The sequence below is a fragment of the Gymnodraco acuticeps genome, unplaced genomic scaffold (assembly GCF_902827175.1).
Source record: "Gymnodraco acuticeps unplaced genomic scaffold, fGymAcu1.1, whole genome shotgun sequence".
Lineage (NCBI taxonomy): Eukaryota > Metazoa > Chordata > Actinopteri > Perciformes > Bathydraconidae > Gymnodraco > Gymnodraco acuticeps.
The window spans coordinates 5,278,799-5,296,657 of record NW_022992250.1 but is presented as its reverse complement, the minus strand read 5'-3'; the positions used below and the strand labels follow the sequence as shown (position 1 = coordinate 5,296,657).

The following is a 17,859-nucleotide window of genomic DNA, read 5'->3' as shown; positions in this document are numbered from 1 at the left end:
TTATCCAATGGGAATGGACGCTCAAATTGCCTTTAACTGCCGCCGACATGGACCGATGCGGTGCTTCCCTGAGCATCAAATACCGCCGCCGATGGAAATACATTGCAATCAGTTGAAAGCTCTTTGGGTCCGTTTATGAAGCTGAAGGAGACTCAGCGCGTCACAACTGCACGCCAAAGTGTTTTATAATGACTAATAAAGGGCCAATATACTGCTAATATGCATGTTAATTAACAACTAGTTGAAGGTTAATTTGTGTACCTTAATATAAAGTGTTACCAACGGGTGATATGGATCTGTTTGTGCAAATATAAATGAAAATGAAAACACATATTTTCAGGATTTACTTTATTTTAAAACATACTTATAAGATAATGTGTGGGACAAACTGGTCAACATAGATAAACAAGTCTAAGAGTCTAAAGCCTCACTATCGGCTCTATGGGAGTGCTTTAAGTTAAACGCTAAGATGAGCATGACATCTACAATTTCAACCTAGTGTTTATTATGTTCCCCATTTTATTGTGTTCGCAAATGCAAATTCAATCATGTTATTCCTTTTGAGGGTGTTTTGTGATAAACAAAAGTAACCCAAATACGTTGTAATGTGTCCTGATGATGGTGCTATAAACATCAGGGGATCCATAACGTTTTTACAATGCAACTGGGTTATGTTCATTAGTGCTTGTAGTGCTTGATGCTGACATCACTTCATCTGTGAGAAGTCAGATGTGGGTCACTGATTTATGGGATGGGTCTTCATGTTTCTGCCGAATAGCTGGGTCACAATCAGGGTTAATTAACTATAGTGTCTCTTAGTAAATCATCTCCTGCTTATTTGTGAGTCCACTTAGGCAAGGCAAGTTTATTTATATAGCACTTTTCAACACAAGGCAATTCAAAGTGCTTTACAAAAAATGAAAGACATTAAGAAAATGGCATTTAAAATCAGTCATTAAAAAGAAAAGCTAATAAAATAAACATTAAAAGAAAAAAATACATGGATAAAAGTTACAGTGCAGTCTAAGATATGAATAGTTCAATTAAACATTAAAAGAAAAAGTACATGGATAAAAGTTACAGTGCAGTCTAAGATATGAATAGTTCAATTAAAAGCAGCGACAAAAAGAAAAGTCTTCAGCCTGGATTTAAAAGTAGTCAGAGTTGCAGCGGACCTGCAGGTTTCTGGGAGTTTGTTCCAGATATTTGGAGCATAATAACTGAACGCTACTTTACCATGTTTAGTTCTGACTCTGGGGACAGAAAGCTGACCAGTCCCTGAAGACCTGAGAGATCTGGATGGTTCATAATTTAGCAGGAGGTCAGAAATGTATTTTGGGCCTAAACCATTCAGTGCTTTATAAACCAGCAGCAGTATTTTGAAATCTATTATTTGACACACAGGAAGCCAGTGTAAAGACTTCAGAACAGGAGTGATGTGATCCACTTTCTTAGTGTTAGTGAGGACTCGAGCAGCGGCGTTCTGAATCAGCTGCAGCTTCCTAATAGATTTTTTAGTGAGACCTGTGAAGACACCATTGCAGTAGTCGAGTATACTGAAGATAAAAGCATGGACAAGTTTTTCCAAATCCTGCTGTGACATTAGTCTTTTAATCCTAGATATATTCTTTAGGTGATAGTAGGCTGATTTAGTAACTGTTTTAATGTGACTGTTGAAACTCAGGTCAGAGTCCATGACTACACCTAGATTTCTGGCTTTATCTGTTGTTTTGAACATTGCAGACTGAAGCTCAGCGCTAACTTTTATACGTTCTGCCTTGGCTCCAAAAACCATTACCTCAGTTTTATCTTTGTTTAATTGGAGAAAGTTCTGACACATCCAGTCATTGATTTGTTCAATGCACTTACTCAATGTTTGAATTGGAGCATAGTCTCCTGGTGAAATTGTTATGTACATTTGTGTGTCATCTGCATAGCTATGGTAACTTATTTTGTTGTTTTTCATTATCTGAGCCAGTGGTAGCATGGAGATGTTAAAGAGAAGAGGCCCCAAGATGGAGCCTTGAGGAACCCCACATGTCATATTTGTCAACTCAGATGTGTATTTACCTATAGAAACAAAGTTGTTTCTGTCCTTTAAGTAGGATTCAAACCAATTTAGAACTGTTTCCGAAAGTCCCACCCAGTTTTCCAGTCGGTCTAGTAATATGCTGTGGTCAACAGTGTCAAACGCAGCACTGAGATCTAATAATACTAACACTGAAGTTCTGCCACTGTCTGTGTTTAAGTGGATGTCATTAAAGACCTTTACAAGAGCAGTCTCAGTGCTGTGGTTTGGACGAAAGCCTGACTGGAACACATTGAAACAGTTATTTAAATGCAAGAAATTACTCAACTGTTGAAAAACAACTTTTTCAATTATTTTACCTATACACACACTGAAACACACACACACACACACACACACACACACACACACACACACACACACACACACACACACACACACACACACATACACAAGTAGTTGTAATCCACATTTATAATCTCTTTGAGAACAAGATGTTAATGAGGTTCTTGGTCTGCCCAAACTTAATCCTAAATGCCACTAGGCTATTATATAAAGAATGGAACAAGGTGACACATAAAGCCGCATGTCTGTCCACTCGATGGAAAATGAGTCATTGCTTAAGAAGTCAAAAAGTACATCTGACTTGACGTATTTAGCTATTTTAAAAGCAATCATTGCTGGTGTTTTTGTCTCTGCGTTTTGCAGGTTCAAGCTATTCACTGTAAAGAATTCGGCCTCACTAATTGTTTCTTCTACTATTATTTTCTACTTCTATAATGAAAGCATGAACTTAAATGTAGTTTATTGTAATTGATTTCATCATTAAAAAACAAGATTTAAAGGCATAATCTATTCCAGTCTTTGGGAGTGATGCTCCTTAAACTCAAGCTCACTACAAAACGATGCCAACACACCTGTACTAAATAATTAAATGCTGTAGCGCCTGAAGAAAAACTGCTTTAATTGAAGTGTTTTGTTGAGACTCCTATGTTATTTGCTGACGTCGTACTGGGCAGCATTATACTGAAAGGTCAAATATCTGGTGTCACAGGACTCGTGACAGGACGATTGTATTGGAATCGATTCTGTACACGAGATATTATTGTTCTGGTCTCTTGGGGGATGTATCATGATGAAAGCAACCCCCCTTGCTCATTGGCTTGCTTTATTGCTTTGATTTCTATTGATAGGTTGGCTTTGTATCATTTTAAAGATGTTTTATGTGTAAAGGTTGTCATAAATAAGCTTGAATGCTATCCTGCAAGCAGCAGTTAGATTCATTGAACATTCTGTTGCTATAGCAACCCCTACTGGCACACTTTCATATGGAAAATATTTTGTATTCCCATTTTATTAATTCAGTTTTATTCTGTGATTGATAGCCTAGCCAAGCCAGCCCTGCTTAGCAGTGTCTTAAAAGATACAATTTAAAGGCTCAGGGAAGCAGCTGTGGGCTGAGGAGAGGCAGTTTAAAGGTGGGGTAGGTAATTTTGGAGAAACCAGCTTGAGTGAGCTAGAATTTGAAAATGTGTTTTTTTTGTGTGAAAAACAACACATTCATATTTACACTATGTAACAATACACGTTTTCCATTTGAAGACTGAGCATTTATTACTAAACTCAACAACACTGTTTCTTTCGGCCAGAAAAATCTGCCACTTCCTTACAGAGCCCCTCCTCCAACACACACAAACGCGCACATGACCAATGAGGGCACGAGATAAGTTTGTGCACAGATGGAAGGCTGACAGGCAGGTAGGCCATCCAGTTACTTTAGCCGGGCTGGCTAAAATGATTGGTTCGTGCTTTTTACAGTACTACGGCGATTCATTTTTTTAATGGATTTTTTGTCAAAGCACTTAAGATATTCATTGCTATCGGGATGTTAAGAGCATTCCATGGAATATAACAAAAAGCCGGTTTCTCAAACTTACCTACCCCACCTTTAACTGGCAAAAGCAATACATTAAATACTCATTGTTACAGTCCTTCTCTGTAAAACCGAAAAACACAATGTGAAAACACTTCCTAAATAGCATAAACGTATACATGTCTCCATTGTGTCACATGTCAAAGTTAGTTTTCAACTGAAGAATAGCCTCATTGCTGCCCCTTTTGGCCGATGGGGGAGAAAATCAACCCCATGTATACCTTTGTATTTTTTCAAGTGGTTAATATCTTTCAAAGTATGTTCGTGATTACATGAGTACTGTGAAGAGTCTATAATCATTGTTAAAGTCATCTTGGCTTTTTCCACAAACGTTGTGCAGCTTTTCAGAAACAAAACTACAAACACGGCCACACTGATGTATTCTTCTCTGTACAAGCTGTAAGCTACGTCCTAAAGTGTTTAAATAATCAAGTCAGTATACAGTAGGTCTTTACTCCCTTTTTCCTATACCTGTTTTTATCTGTTTTCAAAGTAACTTCCAGTGAACATTTCAAAGAAAAACCACCACACTTTCTTGGTGTTGTTTAGTTTGCTAATGCTACATCTGTTATGAGGGCAGAAGATTTACAACTAAATAAACTCCTCCTGTAGTTGTATAAAGTGGTTTACTGAATAAACTAAAACCTATAGAAGCCATCAATGTAAAGAAACGGCAATTATCTCGTATTGGAATAATTGTTTGTTTTGAATAAGTCTTGATGTAAATGATAAAATAATCACTCTGTGTTTAGTTGGCTGAATTGTCTTAATGTTCACTATGAACTCCCATTTCCATGTGTTTAAAGTATCGTTTCTCTATTTTAATAAGCTGTATTGACCTTAACTTAATGATTTCATAAAAAAATCCTTCCTTATAGCTACATCTTTAATGTTCTATGAATGACTAGGGTCTCCTGCATAGATTACCGGGCAACACCCTTTTTTGTGTCCATGGTAATGATAGTTTCCCAGTTTCCTTTGCGGTGTATTATAGCGCGGTGCTTTTATTAGTGTCCAGAGAGTAGAAAATGAATGTGTGCGCACCGCTGAAATTACATCTGAGCCCCTTTTGTGGGGGGAAAAGCCTATGTCAGTGATTTTATAATGGAGACATAGTAGGTGATTTATCTTGAGCACCATGCAATAAACCCCATGCAAGGAGTAAGGGTCTCCTCCCCTTTTTGTAATACAGCAGTAAGACCCGTACAGGGAAAACCCTGTTTACATCAACAGCATTTCATATAAAATTACAATTTCTGGAGTTTTTTGTAGGCTATATATAAACCTCTACATTGTAACATACGTCCAGCAATATTTAAAAGTAAGTCTGTCTTGTGTTTTCCCATCCTAGATTGTGAAGACCATGAGAGTGGCCAACATGCTGAGCTCAGCATAATCACAAAACCATATATTCCCTGTTTCATGCGCAAAACACAGAAAAACACATGCGTAAAACCCCCCTCGTAGTTCTGGCTCGGGTTCAACTTCACTCACCTTTGGAGGCATGGTCTTTATCCTCTTTGGTTTTCGATTTTCCGCTCATGGAGCACTGCCGTTGCTGCTGGTTGTTGAATCAAACTTCGGGGGAGAGACGCAGAATCGCGGTTTCACTTTTTCATCCTGCTCAGATTTGTCTCCACAAACACGCCGGTAGCAGTCCAACTCTGAGTGTTTCTGCCTCTCTGTGCACAGCCTGACTCTCTCTGAGGTCCCGCTGCGCTTTTAGACGCACACACTCACACACGCTCACACAACAGCAAGAGCGCTCACACACGTGCGCGCGCAACACCGAACGCGCAGACAAAGAAATATGTCTGAAATTACATTGCATTTATTGCATCTCATTGAAATAAGAGGAAAGAATAGAATCAGATGTATACGAGGAAAAATAGGTTTCACTTTCTAAGGCAACCATTTATAAAAGGCTGTAACTGTAGGCTTTGTTAATAACTGATAATAATGCGTAATTATAGAGCTGTTCTTAGAGTAAGAACATCTAATGTGATATGGAAATTCTTTGACAAAATTGATAAAAATTAGGATTAACAACGTTATGGTTTGTTGTTGTGACGTCTATTGGTTTGTTAACGTTTCAGACTGCAATGTTGTCTAAAGGCCTATTAGACAGTGGGGCATTTATTACCACTGTTTATTTACGACTTAATTAAGGCACCAATGGCTCTTTATCAATCATTTAGACCTGTAAGCTTTCACCTTTTTATGACCGAGTGAGTCTTACTCATACTTGATGGGTTATTAGAAAGTGATACACATGCTCCCTTAATTTCTGCAATTATAAATGTAATGTAATGGGTTTCAACTGAGTAATGAATAATAAACATCAGCCCAATAATTTGGATAGTTAACTCTTATCAACTTGCTTTTTGCTTTGTAAGAAAGTATGTCACTATAAACTGAAACCCCTGCTGACACTGATTCCCATCTACATAATAAGGCAGAGTTAAATAGATTCTCCTGGGAGGGGGGGGTACAGGATGCACGTGCTAGCTCTCGCTGACTTAAAGAAGGTCACCACATTCACGAGGTTGTCTTCAATCCGATAATTGCAGATTCACCTGCAAACTCAGCGATCTTACATTATGCAGATGTGTCAGTTCATTGATCATTAAATCAATGTGTGCAATAAAATGGCTTTTTTACCTAGGCGGTAGTGGGATACACTGACATTTCATCTTGCCTGAAGAATGCTGCTTCCTCAGTGTGCCTGTGTGTTTCACAGCTTCATGCTTATTATTGGATATAGTATATTTTGAGGTTTAAATGAGGTTTCATATGTGTCACAGTACACATCTCTTTCTTATCGTCACAGTGTGAATCTCTTATACTATATACTGTCGCAGTGCAAATCTATTTCTTATACACTGTCGCAGTAGAAATCTCTTTTATCGACTAACTCTTGTAAAACGAGTGACAATTATATTGAAATGGTACATTACAACTTAACCCAGCATAACAATACCATCCTGCAACTCTCTCTCTCTCTGTTAATATAAAGAAAAGTGTGACGGGACTATAATATTATGTTCCCTGCTCTGTTTTCTTTTACATTTCTGCTGACTCTTTATACTAAATTCTGATTTACTTTCTCTTCTCTCCTTTTCTCTTCTGCAGCACCATTTGGTTCAAGTTGTCCTACATCACCCGGCTATATGGCACAAAAGGACCGGACGACTGGAAGTAGCCCCAATTTTCTTTTGTATCTGCGTCAGAGATTGAAGTTTAGGATGTTTACTTTACATCTCGCTGATCTGTTGTTACCATTAGTGATTTTATAAGCTGGATGTTAGAATCAATAATTGTCCCACTGACAGATTCTGTGTTTTCTGACTGTTACTCTGTTGGCAACTGATTTGAATATGTATAGATTTGTAATTGATCTCAAACAAGACTACCTTAATACATAAAGCTTAAATTACTTGTTGGTTTGACAGTTGCTGTTGAATTCCTGTATGTTTTCCATTATGAAAATACATTGATTTTGCTCATGAAGACAAACTGTGAACACCCTACAGTTTTCATGGCTTCTACACACTGAGTTAATGTAATGCCTCTAAAAATCTTTATTAAGTAAACAATGTTTAGTCATCACAAAATTAGGTGTACCCAATATGGTCCATTAGGAAACTAAAGATCCACAAATTGCACAAAAATTGTCATAAAAAACACATAAAATACAATTTAAATGTTATTAAACAAACGTAATAAACCACATCTCCCTTACATCAAGTAAAGAGAATAAGTAAACATTTATTTATCTCTTGTAACTGTTAAATATACCATAAAAAAACTCTAGGCTACAAAAAGAAAATCACAGCATTGAGGCTACACACCGCCTCCCTCTGAAACAGTTTCCTCTTATAGTCACCGCTCTGTGTGCTGCAGTGTTTTCCTTTTACATCCCCAAGCACTGCAGATCTTTAAAATAATGAGTTGCACCAAGAAGTGTCATGCTTTAGATTTATGCCTCATAACTGCACCACCCACTTATGCGGTTTGTAAATCTTAACTTTAAGTGTTTCTCTCTCTCGCATAACAGGTCTATGGGATCCAGTTGTTGTGGCTTTTTGACTGCTACTAAATGAACCGTCAAACTAAAGCACAGCTGGCTCTCTGCCTGAGCCTCTCCTGCAGGATTACTGTTCTGGGACCAGCTGCTCTATGAGAACAAAAAGTGTGACTGCTCAGCAGAACATATTCAAACATTCAAACAAACAGGGCACTCAACTTGCATGTGAAGTGAACATACTTTCACACATAGAATCATTTTCTACTTGGACGTAGTTGCAAAATAATGTATGTTTAAATCTCCTTTGTGTAACATATACGCAGTTAAATCACACAAGTAAGATCAGGAACGACAACGTTTCAAGCAATGCAGGGGTGTTTAATTAAACTGCCTCTGAAATATGTTCGTGCCATATCCTCAGGTGTATTAATCATATTTTGCTTCTTAATTGCTTCGCACTGTGAGCTGGTCTCAGGTCAGCTGTTCACCACTCCGTTGACCTCACGAGTCGTACGCTGCTGTTTGATTATGCCGGGAAGGAGTGGGCAGATTTGTTTTATTGATTTATGAAAGGGTTACATGATAGAAAGAAAAAGGTTATTGACCTGATCTCGGGGTCTTCATTACACCATCTCTGCATTCATGTCACCCAAACTCTACCATTGAATGACTATAGAGAGGTTAACAAATGGTGCATTTAAAAATCGAGCCAAATATAGAGTACTTGTTTAAGAAAAGCATACATGTCATACATGGGGAGGCTGTGGTGCAGTGGGTTGTGCGTTGGTGTTCGGACCAGGTTCAAACCCCACTGCAGTCAGCATGTCGTTGTGTCCCTGGGCAAGACAATTGCTCCTGTGGGGATTGCCCACAGTATTGAGTATGTAAGTCGCTTTGGATAAAAGCGTCTAACAAGTGACATGTAATAATAATAATGTCAAGTAATGTCTAAACATAAAAAAAAGAAAGATTATAGATGTTGCGTGTGGTAATAGGACAAATGAAGATACAATGCACAATAACAAACAATTGTCAGCCATGATGTTGTGTTTTTCTGCCCGTTGTTACTTCAAATGATTTTTTTCACAACAAAGAAAACCAGATTATATGCTGATCTACTTCAACTTGAAAAGCGCTCATATAACAATCCACAGTCTGGATGGGACTTTACACCCTGGGGACAAGCTTTCCGACCAGCATGCTTTCCCTGGTTTAACCCCCTCTGCCCTCCCTTTCTCTCTCTCTGTGTTTTCATGTGAGACCCTGAGCGGCCCCCTCCTCCACTGCTGAGCCACAGAACACAGATCTGATCCCAGGACCCTAAAGAGCAGGGAGTGATTTAAACAAAACTGTTTGTATTAATTGTTATCTTCCCTCATGTAGAGGAAACTTCTGTGTAGCATGCAGTGGAGTCACCGACTCAGGAAGGAGACACGGGAAGAGTCGGAGCTTTGATGTCAAACCACTGTGATTTATTTGGAGTTGGTACCAGAGTATTCACATCACAAATCCAAGAGTCAGAGGTTCTGACTCCACGGTAGAGTTGCCACGTCAATTCTGGAGAGCCTCTCTCTTGCCAGCCCATCTAACTGGTTTCGCAGAGAGTAAACAACATATTTGAGGAGATAGCCTAAACAGTGTGGGAACACAGAGCTACTTGCCTCGGACACTTATGACCTCGAAGATTTTACCTTGGAGTCCACAAATACAGAGAAGGAAGTGTCCCAGTGTACCCACAACACAGACCATCTGTATCCCAGTATTGACCGGTCACAGAATGGGAACAATAACATTATTGGCTAAGCCGCCTGTGTCCTTAAAGAAGGTAAACAGACATCGAGGTTTGTCCTGTATGTTACTAATTGGCGTCTTATGATAATTATTTCCACAACACCTCACATATTTTCTTCTGCTGTAAAATGTGTAATTTGCAAGGGAGGGTGAATTTAATGGCCTGCAAAAGTTGACCTAAAAAGATAAATGCAACCCTCATTTAAATCAGCCTTAGCCAATAAGTCACTACAAGGCCTCCGTTGCCAAGAGGCTGCTGGCTCAAAGGCCAGCTGACCGGGCTGTCCGTCACTGTGATTTGTCCGCAGCCACACCCTGTGTAACTCACAGTCTGATCAAACAGCCTTCAATACTCAAGCCAAGCGTGGATTTTGGCTGTTCTTTGCCTCGATGTGTAAATGGAAGCACCAATCGAGGAGTTTTCGGCCTCTTACGCTGTATCTAAATGGCATTGAGCTGATTTGCCTGGATTTACAGTAACATTTGTCCACTCAAATGGTGATACAGTTTAAAATCTGGACCCCATTTGAAACGTCACGTAAGCCATGCTGCAAAAGCTGCTTATCGGACAAGACACATTAAAAAAACAACACGTCCAGCATCTGCTAATGTCAACAAACACCCACACACGCACACAACTATTTCCAAAACTGCCCTTCTTTGCCATCAGCGGTCAGTATTTGTTATTGCAGAATTTCAACTTGATTTCTGAATTACATTCTCTCACTAAAGTCACTTTGTATCATTCTCTGAATACACATATTCAAAAGTGATTCAAATCACATTTTCACTGTGCTTACTCTCTCTCCCACACACACACACACACACACACACACACACACACACACACACACACACACACACACACACACACACACACACACACACACACACACACACACACACACACACACACACACACACACACACACACACACACACACACACACACACCACACACACACACACACACACACACACACACACACACACACACACACACACACACACACACACACACACACACACACATCCTACCGCCTCTCAGGTGAGTAAACAGTGCGTTTTTGTACTTTGGAGTGGTGGATCTGTTTCTCCAGCGCTGAGTTCAGGCTTCAGCTCTTCAGTCAACAGCAGAAGGACAACTGACAACAACAAGATGGCCGGAGTTTGTTTACTGACTTTCATCGCTGGTATACTGCTGAAGGAGTACGGACTGGCCGCTGTCATCGCTGAGGAAAACACAGGTAACACAAAGAGGAGAAGGTATGGATTGAGGAGGAGGAGGAGGAGGAAGGTCAGAGACATAAAACTAAACTAAGAAGCTGGAGGTTAGGTGGGTCTTTTTAAATGGCTTGATTTCCTATACCCCAAGTCTTAAAATGACGCTTCAAAAATATAAATATGTATGTTTTGATGATCAAAATCCCCTGTATTTGAAATGTGGTGGTAAAAGTGTGTCTCATAGAGGACAGAAAACTTAGTGATAAGATGTGCTGAAATATGGTTTCTTCAAAATATGGCTAAGTGTGTAAAATCTATGGTTTGAGAAGCTTAAAGGCAAGCTGCTGTTCCTCATAAACTACAACTTTTCCAGCCACAGTTTAAGACTACAAGAAGCAACTGCTATCTTAACACTTATAATGGACTCTCCCAGAAAGCAGATGTACAGCAGGATTTAGTTCTGATACACACAAATCTGTAAAAACGTATTAAGAATTATGCCGGGGAATAATATCAATATCAATCAATAATTTAATAAATTCCTCTTGACGTTATCTCTCCAGGAGCCGTGTTTGTGTCTCAGAGGCAGGCGGACACGGTGCTGCGTCGCATCCGCAGGTTCAACACCCCTTTAGAAGAAGTGTTTAAAACAGCTAACCTGGAGCGGGAGTGTAGAGAGGAAACCTGCTCCATGGAGGAGGCCAGGGAGGTGTTTGAGGATATTGAACAAACTGTACGTAACACACACACACACACAGCTGTAATACAGTGTGTTTAATAGCAGAACTCACAGGTTTCTAATTACCGTCTTTCTTTCTGTTTTAGATGACTTTCTGGGCCAGCTACATCGGTAAGACAAGTGAAGGATGCGTTTTCACAGTCGCTATGAATTTAAAGGGTCACCTCTGAACCTGTGTGTGTGTGTGTGTGTGTGTGTGTGTGTGTGTGTGTGTGTGTGTGTGTGTGTGTGTGTGTGTGTGTGTGTGTGTGTGTGTGTGTGTGTGTGTGTGTGTGTGTGTGTGTGTGTGTTTTGTACTTGTGTGTACTGTAGATGGGGACCAGTGTCAGCCTCCCCCCTGCCAAAATGGAGCTTCGTGTGAAGACGGGGTCAACAACTATGTCTGCTGGTGCCAACCAAATTTTGACGGCAAGGACTGTGAGATTGGTGAGTGGGACAGGCCGGAACAACTATGTGGGGGCTAAGAAAATTAAGGATAATTGTATTGTATGTAGAGATGCAGTACTTACTTTTGTAGATGTATCCTGCTTTTCCGCCTGTTTTCAGAGGTGACCGAGCAGTGTTCGGTCAACAATGGTGGATGCTCCCATTTCTGTTCCATGAAGAAAGATCAACCCGTGTGTCAGTGTGCGGCCGGTTACAGACTGGGGCCAGACAAGAGGAGCTGTGAACCTAGAGGTACAATAAAATGATAAGAAGAAAGTTAGCTAAGTGTTTGTTCAGGAGTTTTGGTAATATATTAAGTTCATTTTGAATGTGTGTATTAGTTTTCTGTCTCTCAACATGCCCTGAATGCTATGCTCTATTTTAAACTATAAATATGAAAACAGAGCTTCAGTGTACAAATACTTTTATATTTTATTGTTCTACTTTAGGGGAAGTCTTGTATACAAACATTTCCTCAAAATAAAGTACAAAAGGACTACCTTCAAAAGTGAAATTACTCATGGGAAACGGCCCATTTGAGAATATTAGTATTGTAATATAGGATTACAAATATTGATGCATATGCAGTATGTGTAAGTATTATTTAAAAAATGCAGTTGGTAACAGTTGATCTAATATAAACTATTTAGACTGTTCTAGACTGCTACATGTTATTCTATAATAATACATCATTGTTAATTAGTTATATTTTTGTTTGAATGATATGAATCTGCAAAGTCAAAATCCACGTAGAAGAAGTAAAAGGTACAAGATTTGCCTCTAAAATATAATTAAGCAGAGGTATAAAGTACCAGAACGTGGTATTACTCAAGTATAGAACTCCAACATTCTATGTAAGTGCAGTATGTTTAGCTACTTGAGTTCACTGAATATTCCCCCCCCCCTCTCACTCTGACCCACAGATAGTTCCCCACCAGATCTTAAGAGTGATTTCCACGCTGTCTTTTAAACTCTCATCTCTTTGGTCTCCATTAAGTGATCATAAACTGCCTCATAAACCATGACGTACAGTTGATAGTTGTCGAATAAAGAACATTATTTATAGGCGGGGTTGACAGCGGGAACTCTCTGGGTGGATTACCACACAGACAACTAGCATTTGAAAATAAGTGATATCTCAGCCACTCAACATAAAAAAATGCAACGGTCTCTAATGACCCTGACCTTTACCACAACCCCTTTCTAACCTACTGCTTGAACGTACCATTCCTAATTAAAACCTAACCAGTTTCCCTACACTTCAATCAATCAGACTGATAGCTACACTAAAGGGCAAACACAATAAAATGTGAAGCCTCTAGATTTCTGAGATAGGCCTACATTAATTTCCACACTGTCTTCTAATATACCACTTGAAATGAGATATATGCATATTGTTTCTGTCTTTCTGTGTGAATAATAGCGAATCGATTCGAATAGCTTTTGGTTGAATCTGCGCATTGTGGAAAACTATGTAAACATTTTTATAAGAAACAATAACTAAAGGGCCCAACAATCTGACACTGTAATATTTAATCATGTTTATGAGACAAAACTCAAATGAATCCCTCTTTGTTTTCCCCTCAGAACCATTCAGCTGTGGCCGCGTGGACACCAGGTTCCTCCAAACCCCGCGGTCATTAAACACAACACACAGCTCTGAGAGAAAAGACAATTCCAGCGACACCCTGCAGGATTACCTCTATGAGGATGATCTAATGGAGTTTTATGATGACTACAACCTCCGTACAAATGACTCAGACCTGTCCAACATCTCTCTGGCCTCTGCAGCAAAGATCAGATCAGTGAGGTCGGATTCAAGCTTCGAGCAGAGTGATGTCTCTGAAGTGGCCTCAGAGAAAGAGCTACTGCCATCCTGGTCTTTCTTCCCCACACTCCCCACCATCATAGAGAAAAAAGAAATTGGCACGAGGATTGTGGGAGGCAATGAGGCCATTCCTGGAGAAATACCTTGGCAGGTACTTTAGTGGGGTGAAGAATAAAGACATGGGGATGAGTTGAAGGCAAATGGATGGTGTTCATAGACAGGATGCAGTTGGGTGGATATCCCAATGTTCTCTTCTAGGGTGGTTTTCACTCGGCAGGGCAGATTTTTGTTCAAATATCTTCATACTTTCTTCACTGTGGGGAAGGAAATATAGGTTAAAGTGATCAGAGGTGGAAAAGATTGATGAACTGTTAAGTGGAATTAAGGGACATTTAGAGGAGTATGCAAGGGTTTCAGAGTTTTATCTGTCGCAAATGTCTCCCAAATATATGTAGGATCATGAGATTTTTAAACATCCGGATTTTCCCTTTTGAAGGCACAGAGGCCACTGTGAAACAATACAAAGATATTTAAAAGATAGACTACAGTGGTGTGGAAGGGAAATTGGGATCATCTCAGAGTATAGAACGGGCTCTGCAATGTTGTACCTGTACTATTTGTTTGTTTGTTTGTTTGTTTGTTTGTTTGTTTGCAGGTGGCCCTGATGTTTCACTCAACCGTCCTTCATAGAGCGCAGCCGTTCTGTGGAGGATCTCTTCTCACTGAGTTATGGGTCATCACCGCTGCCCATTGTCTGTTGCCGTCGGATAACTCTAAAAGTGGTTTCTTTGTCAGAGCTGGTAGGAAAAACAAGTGTTATCACTATATTCATATGTTTCATATCTGATCTGCATCTCTTAAGTCTCAATTGTAACGTTTAATGTTTATTTGTAATTTAGTTTTAAAGGTCCAGGTCAGTAGGTCATTTGCATGTTTAAACCCTAGAGCAGGGGTGTCAAACTCAAATACACAGTGGGCCAAAATAAAAAAATCAGTACTAGTCGAGGGCCGGACTGGTTCAATGTTTATTGCAAAATGTTTTGAAATTAACTTATTGCACATATTAAACCTGGAACTAACAAAGCTTAAATTATTGCCTATAAAAACAACATTAAAGATCCCATATCATGGCCATTTCTACTGATCATAATTCCATTGTTGAGGTATACTAAAATAGATTTATATTGTGCAATTTTCCAAACTCACATTGGTTTCTCATACAGCATCTCTGTAAAGTATGTGTATTCACCGGTATTCACTCTCTGTCCTAAACGGCTTGTTGGAGCTCCTGCCCCCCCCCCCCCCCCCCCTCCCTGTGAGCCCAGTGTGCTCTGATTGGTCGCGACGTGAGAGGCTCGTTGCTGCGAAGAGCAGACAGGCTTCCGTGTCGGCGATACAGCTAGAACAAGCGAAACTCATCCTGAGCACACACAAACACTCACAGCCGAAGTAAAAACAATAAGTGTGGCTTGATATTGAGTAAGAAAAAGGTTTATAACGCTGTGAGCATGGGTCTGCGGAAACCATTTATCCGCGATCCCAACATAGTAGACCGAAAAACGTTTACGCATTTAAACAGTCGTGGTAGATACCTTGTTTGTTTTAAACACCATAAATACACAAACAACAATGAATACTTACAGGTTGTGTACCCGAATCTCCTGCTGGTCCAAACAAAGTAGGAACAGCATCGTTCTTCAGTGCCCTACGCTGTACATATCCGGCATGAATCGCTGAAAGGTTTGGGGAGCTTTGTTTCATGAAAGGCTGGCAGAGGGTGCGGCTATAGCTCTGGGTGTGGCTACTGGGAAGGAAGTAAATGAGAAATCTACAACGAGGCGTTTTGGGGAGGTCTTTTCTGTGTTAAGAGTTTTACTCCCTACAGGGTGTACTTTGAGGGTTTTTGACTCTGCAGACCGTTTACATGCATACAAACCTTCATAACACACAAGGGGACGGGTAATAATCGGAAAAGCATGACATGGGACCTTTAAATAATCAGTTGCATCAATTTCTTATGGCTCTATCAGCAGCTTTGCCAGTCATTTCTTATGATTACATTTTTCCACAGGACAACAGCTTCAAAAAAAATATTTCCCTCAAAGAAAAAAACAAACATGCCATGTTGTTGCAAGAAAAAAAGTGCAGAAGGAAACATCCATTTAAACTCAGTTTGCTGCTGTGATACTAGTTCAAGCCAGATACTTGGCATCTCATCTTGGGTGCAAGTTCATCAATGTTTGGGCTCAGGTTCTGAGCTGAGGAAACCCTCAGGATTGAGTGAAGGTGTGCTTGCAATATACCTAGATCTAATAGTAATTTAAAATTATCCTGCGGGCCGAAATTAAATCTACCAAGGGCCTGATTTGGCCCCCGGGCCTTGAGTTTGACACATCTTAGACCTTCAAATTACTGCTGACCAATTTCAAAAATGTTACTTTTCTCTGTGCCAATTTTTGGTTAAAGTTTATGAATGAAAAAATAACCCTGTAGTTGCTTAAAAAAGATAATCCAACCGTGAATTTATCAATGCTTTTTGTTATTGTGTGGAAATGCAGAGCTTGCATTCAGTAAAGCTTTGACCTTTAAGATCAGAAGACATTTGTCCCTTCTCACACATTTCCTTGTGCAGAAAGTCATGTAGTTGCATATCAATTATTTGATTATTCTAGGTGAACATGATGTGAACAAGGACGAGGGTCCGGAGCGAGACCATTTGGTTGCAGAGCAGCACATCCACCCCTTGTACAATGACAAGAAGTCCAAGTTTAACCACGATATTGCTCTGCTGAAGCTCGCCAATCCAGTGGAACTGTCCAACGAGCGCCGTCCCATCTGCTTCGGCCCCAAAGACTTTATAGAAAACCTCTTGAGGGACTCGAGCAGCTCCACGGTGAGTGGCTGGGGCAGGTTGAGGTTTCAGGGCCTCGAGGCCACCAGGCTCCAGAAGCTGGAGGTCCCTTACGTGGACCGGACCCTGTGCAAACAGAGCAGCCGGGACCACGCCACGGTCGTCACGCGCTACATGTTCTGTGCCGGGTACTCGAGTGAGATGAAGGACTCGTGCCAGGGGGACAGTGGGGGGCCCCATTTCACCAAATATAAAGACACTTGGTTCCTGACCGGCATCGTCAGCTGGGGGGAGAATTGCGCCGCGGACGGGAAGTACGGAGTCTACACTCGAGTCTCAAGGTACTACGCGTGGATCAGTCAGAAAACAGGCCTTCGAGTTAAGAACTGACCGCGTAACACAGCTGTCATGAAAACATGCAGAGGAAGTGAACTACTGAATGATGTTAATGTGGATTCTTCAATAAAGGTAATTCAAATATCTGAGCATTTGAATGTTTCTCTTAAAATATTGCCAAACAGAAAAATTGCTCTTCATCCAATGTTTGAATTGCAGTTGTGTGCAGGAGGTAATATTAAATGCAGTTGAGATGCTATGCCAAATTGAGCAGAAGCTGATTATACCTCTGCTCAGAAATAGGAAGAGCTATGTCTTAAATTAAAAGATATGTTAAAGCTCCATAAAGCTGCATACAGACCTGAGATACCAAAGCCAAACCTTTACTTGCCTACTGGGAAGAAATTACACTTGAGCAGGAATATACAATATAATAATAATGTTCATTTGGCTGCTAGCATTGCACCTTCTCCTTTTATTTTGTTCTCTAAACAACAACATGCTGTGCAATCAATACACCTTAAATTAAAGCCCAAACTCACCCTCCCTTTTAAATTATATTGGTAAAATATATATATATTTTTTAAAGTTAATATTTCTTTTTTCTCACAGCAGATATTATAAAAACCAGAAAACCACGGTGTAATTAACTGTGTGGTTAACGAATGCTCACTA

General features: G+C 40.0%; 2 protein-coding genes across 2 annotated transcripts in view; one reads left to right on the top strand and one right to left on the bottom strand.

The window, feature by feature from the left end:
• Nucleotides 1-5,698, bottom strand: part of fgf13b (fibroblast growth factor 13b) — a 36,811-nt gene extending 31,113 nt beyond the window's left edge. Inside the window, exon 1 of the mRNA XM_034206601.1 lies at nt 5,457-5,698. Within this exon, the coding sequence (XP_034062492.1) occupies nt 5,457-5,505 (49 nt within the window). The 5' untranslated portion in view covers nt 5,506-5,698. The remainder of the gene's footprint in view (nt 1-5,456) is intronic.
• A 5,167-nt stretch (nt 5,699-10,865) lies between these two features.
• On the top strand, nt 10,866-17,329 carry f9b (coagulation factor IXb). The gene is made up of 8 exons (XM_034206595.1): nt 10,866-11,027; nt 11,568-11,737; nt 11,830-11,854; nt 12,056-12,169; nt 12,290-12,421; nt 13,757-14,148; nt 14,653-14,797; nt 16,670-17,329. Exons 1-8 carry the CDS (start codon nt 10,940-10,942, stop codon nt 17,236-17,238), a joined length of 1,635 nt encoding a protein of 544 aa, XP_034062486.1. The 5' UTR covers nt 10,866-10,939; the 3' UTR covers nt 17,239-17,329.
• Nucleotides 17,330-17,859: the final 530 nt, after the last annotated feature.

Excerpts from the sequence above, each read along its gene's own strand:
- f9b (XM_034206595.1), top strand. The coding sequence starts at position 10,940 with ATGGCCGGAGTTTGTTTACTGACTTTCATCGCTGGTATACTGCTGAAG. Across the intron at positions 12,422-13,756 it reads GAGGAGCTGTGAACCTAGAG|AACCATTCAGCTGTGGCCGC; the intron begins GTACAATAAAAT and ends TTTTCCCCTCAG. Across the intron at positions 14,798-16,669 it reads TGGTTTCTTTGTCAGAGCTG|GTGAACATGATGTGAACAAG; the intron begins GTAGGAAAAACA and ends TGATTATTCTAG.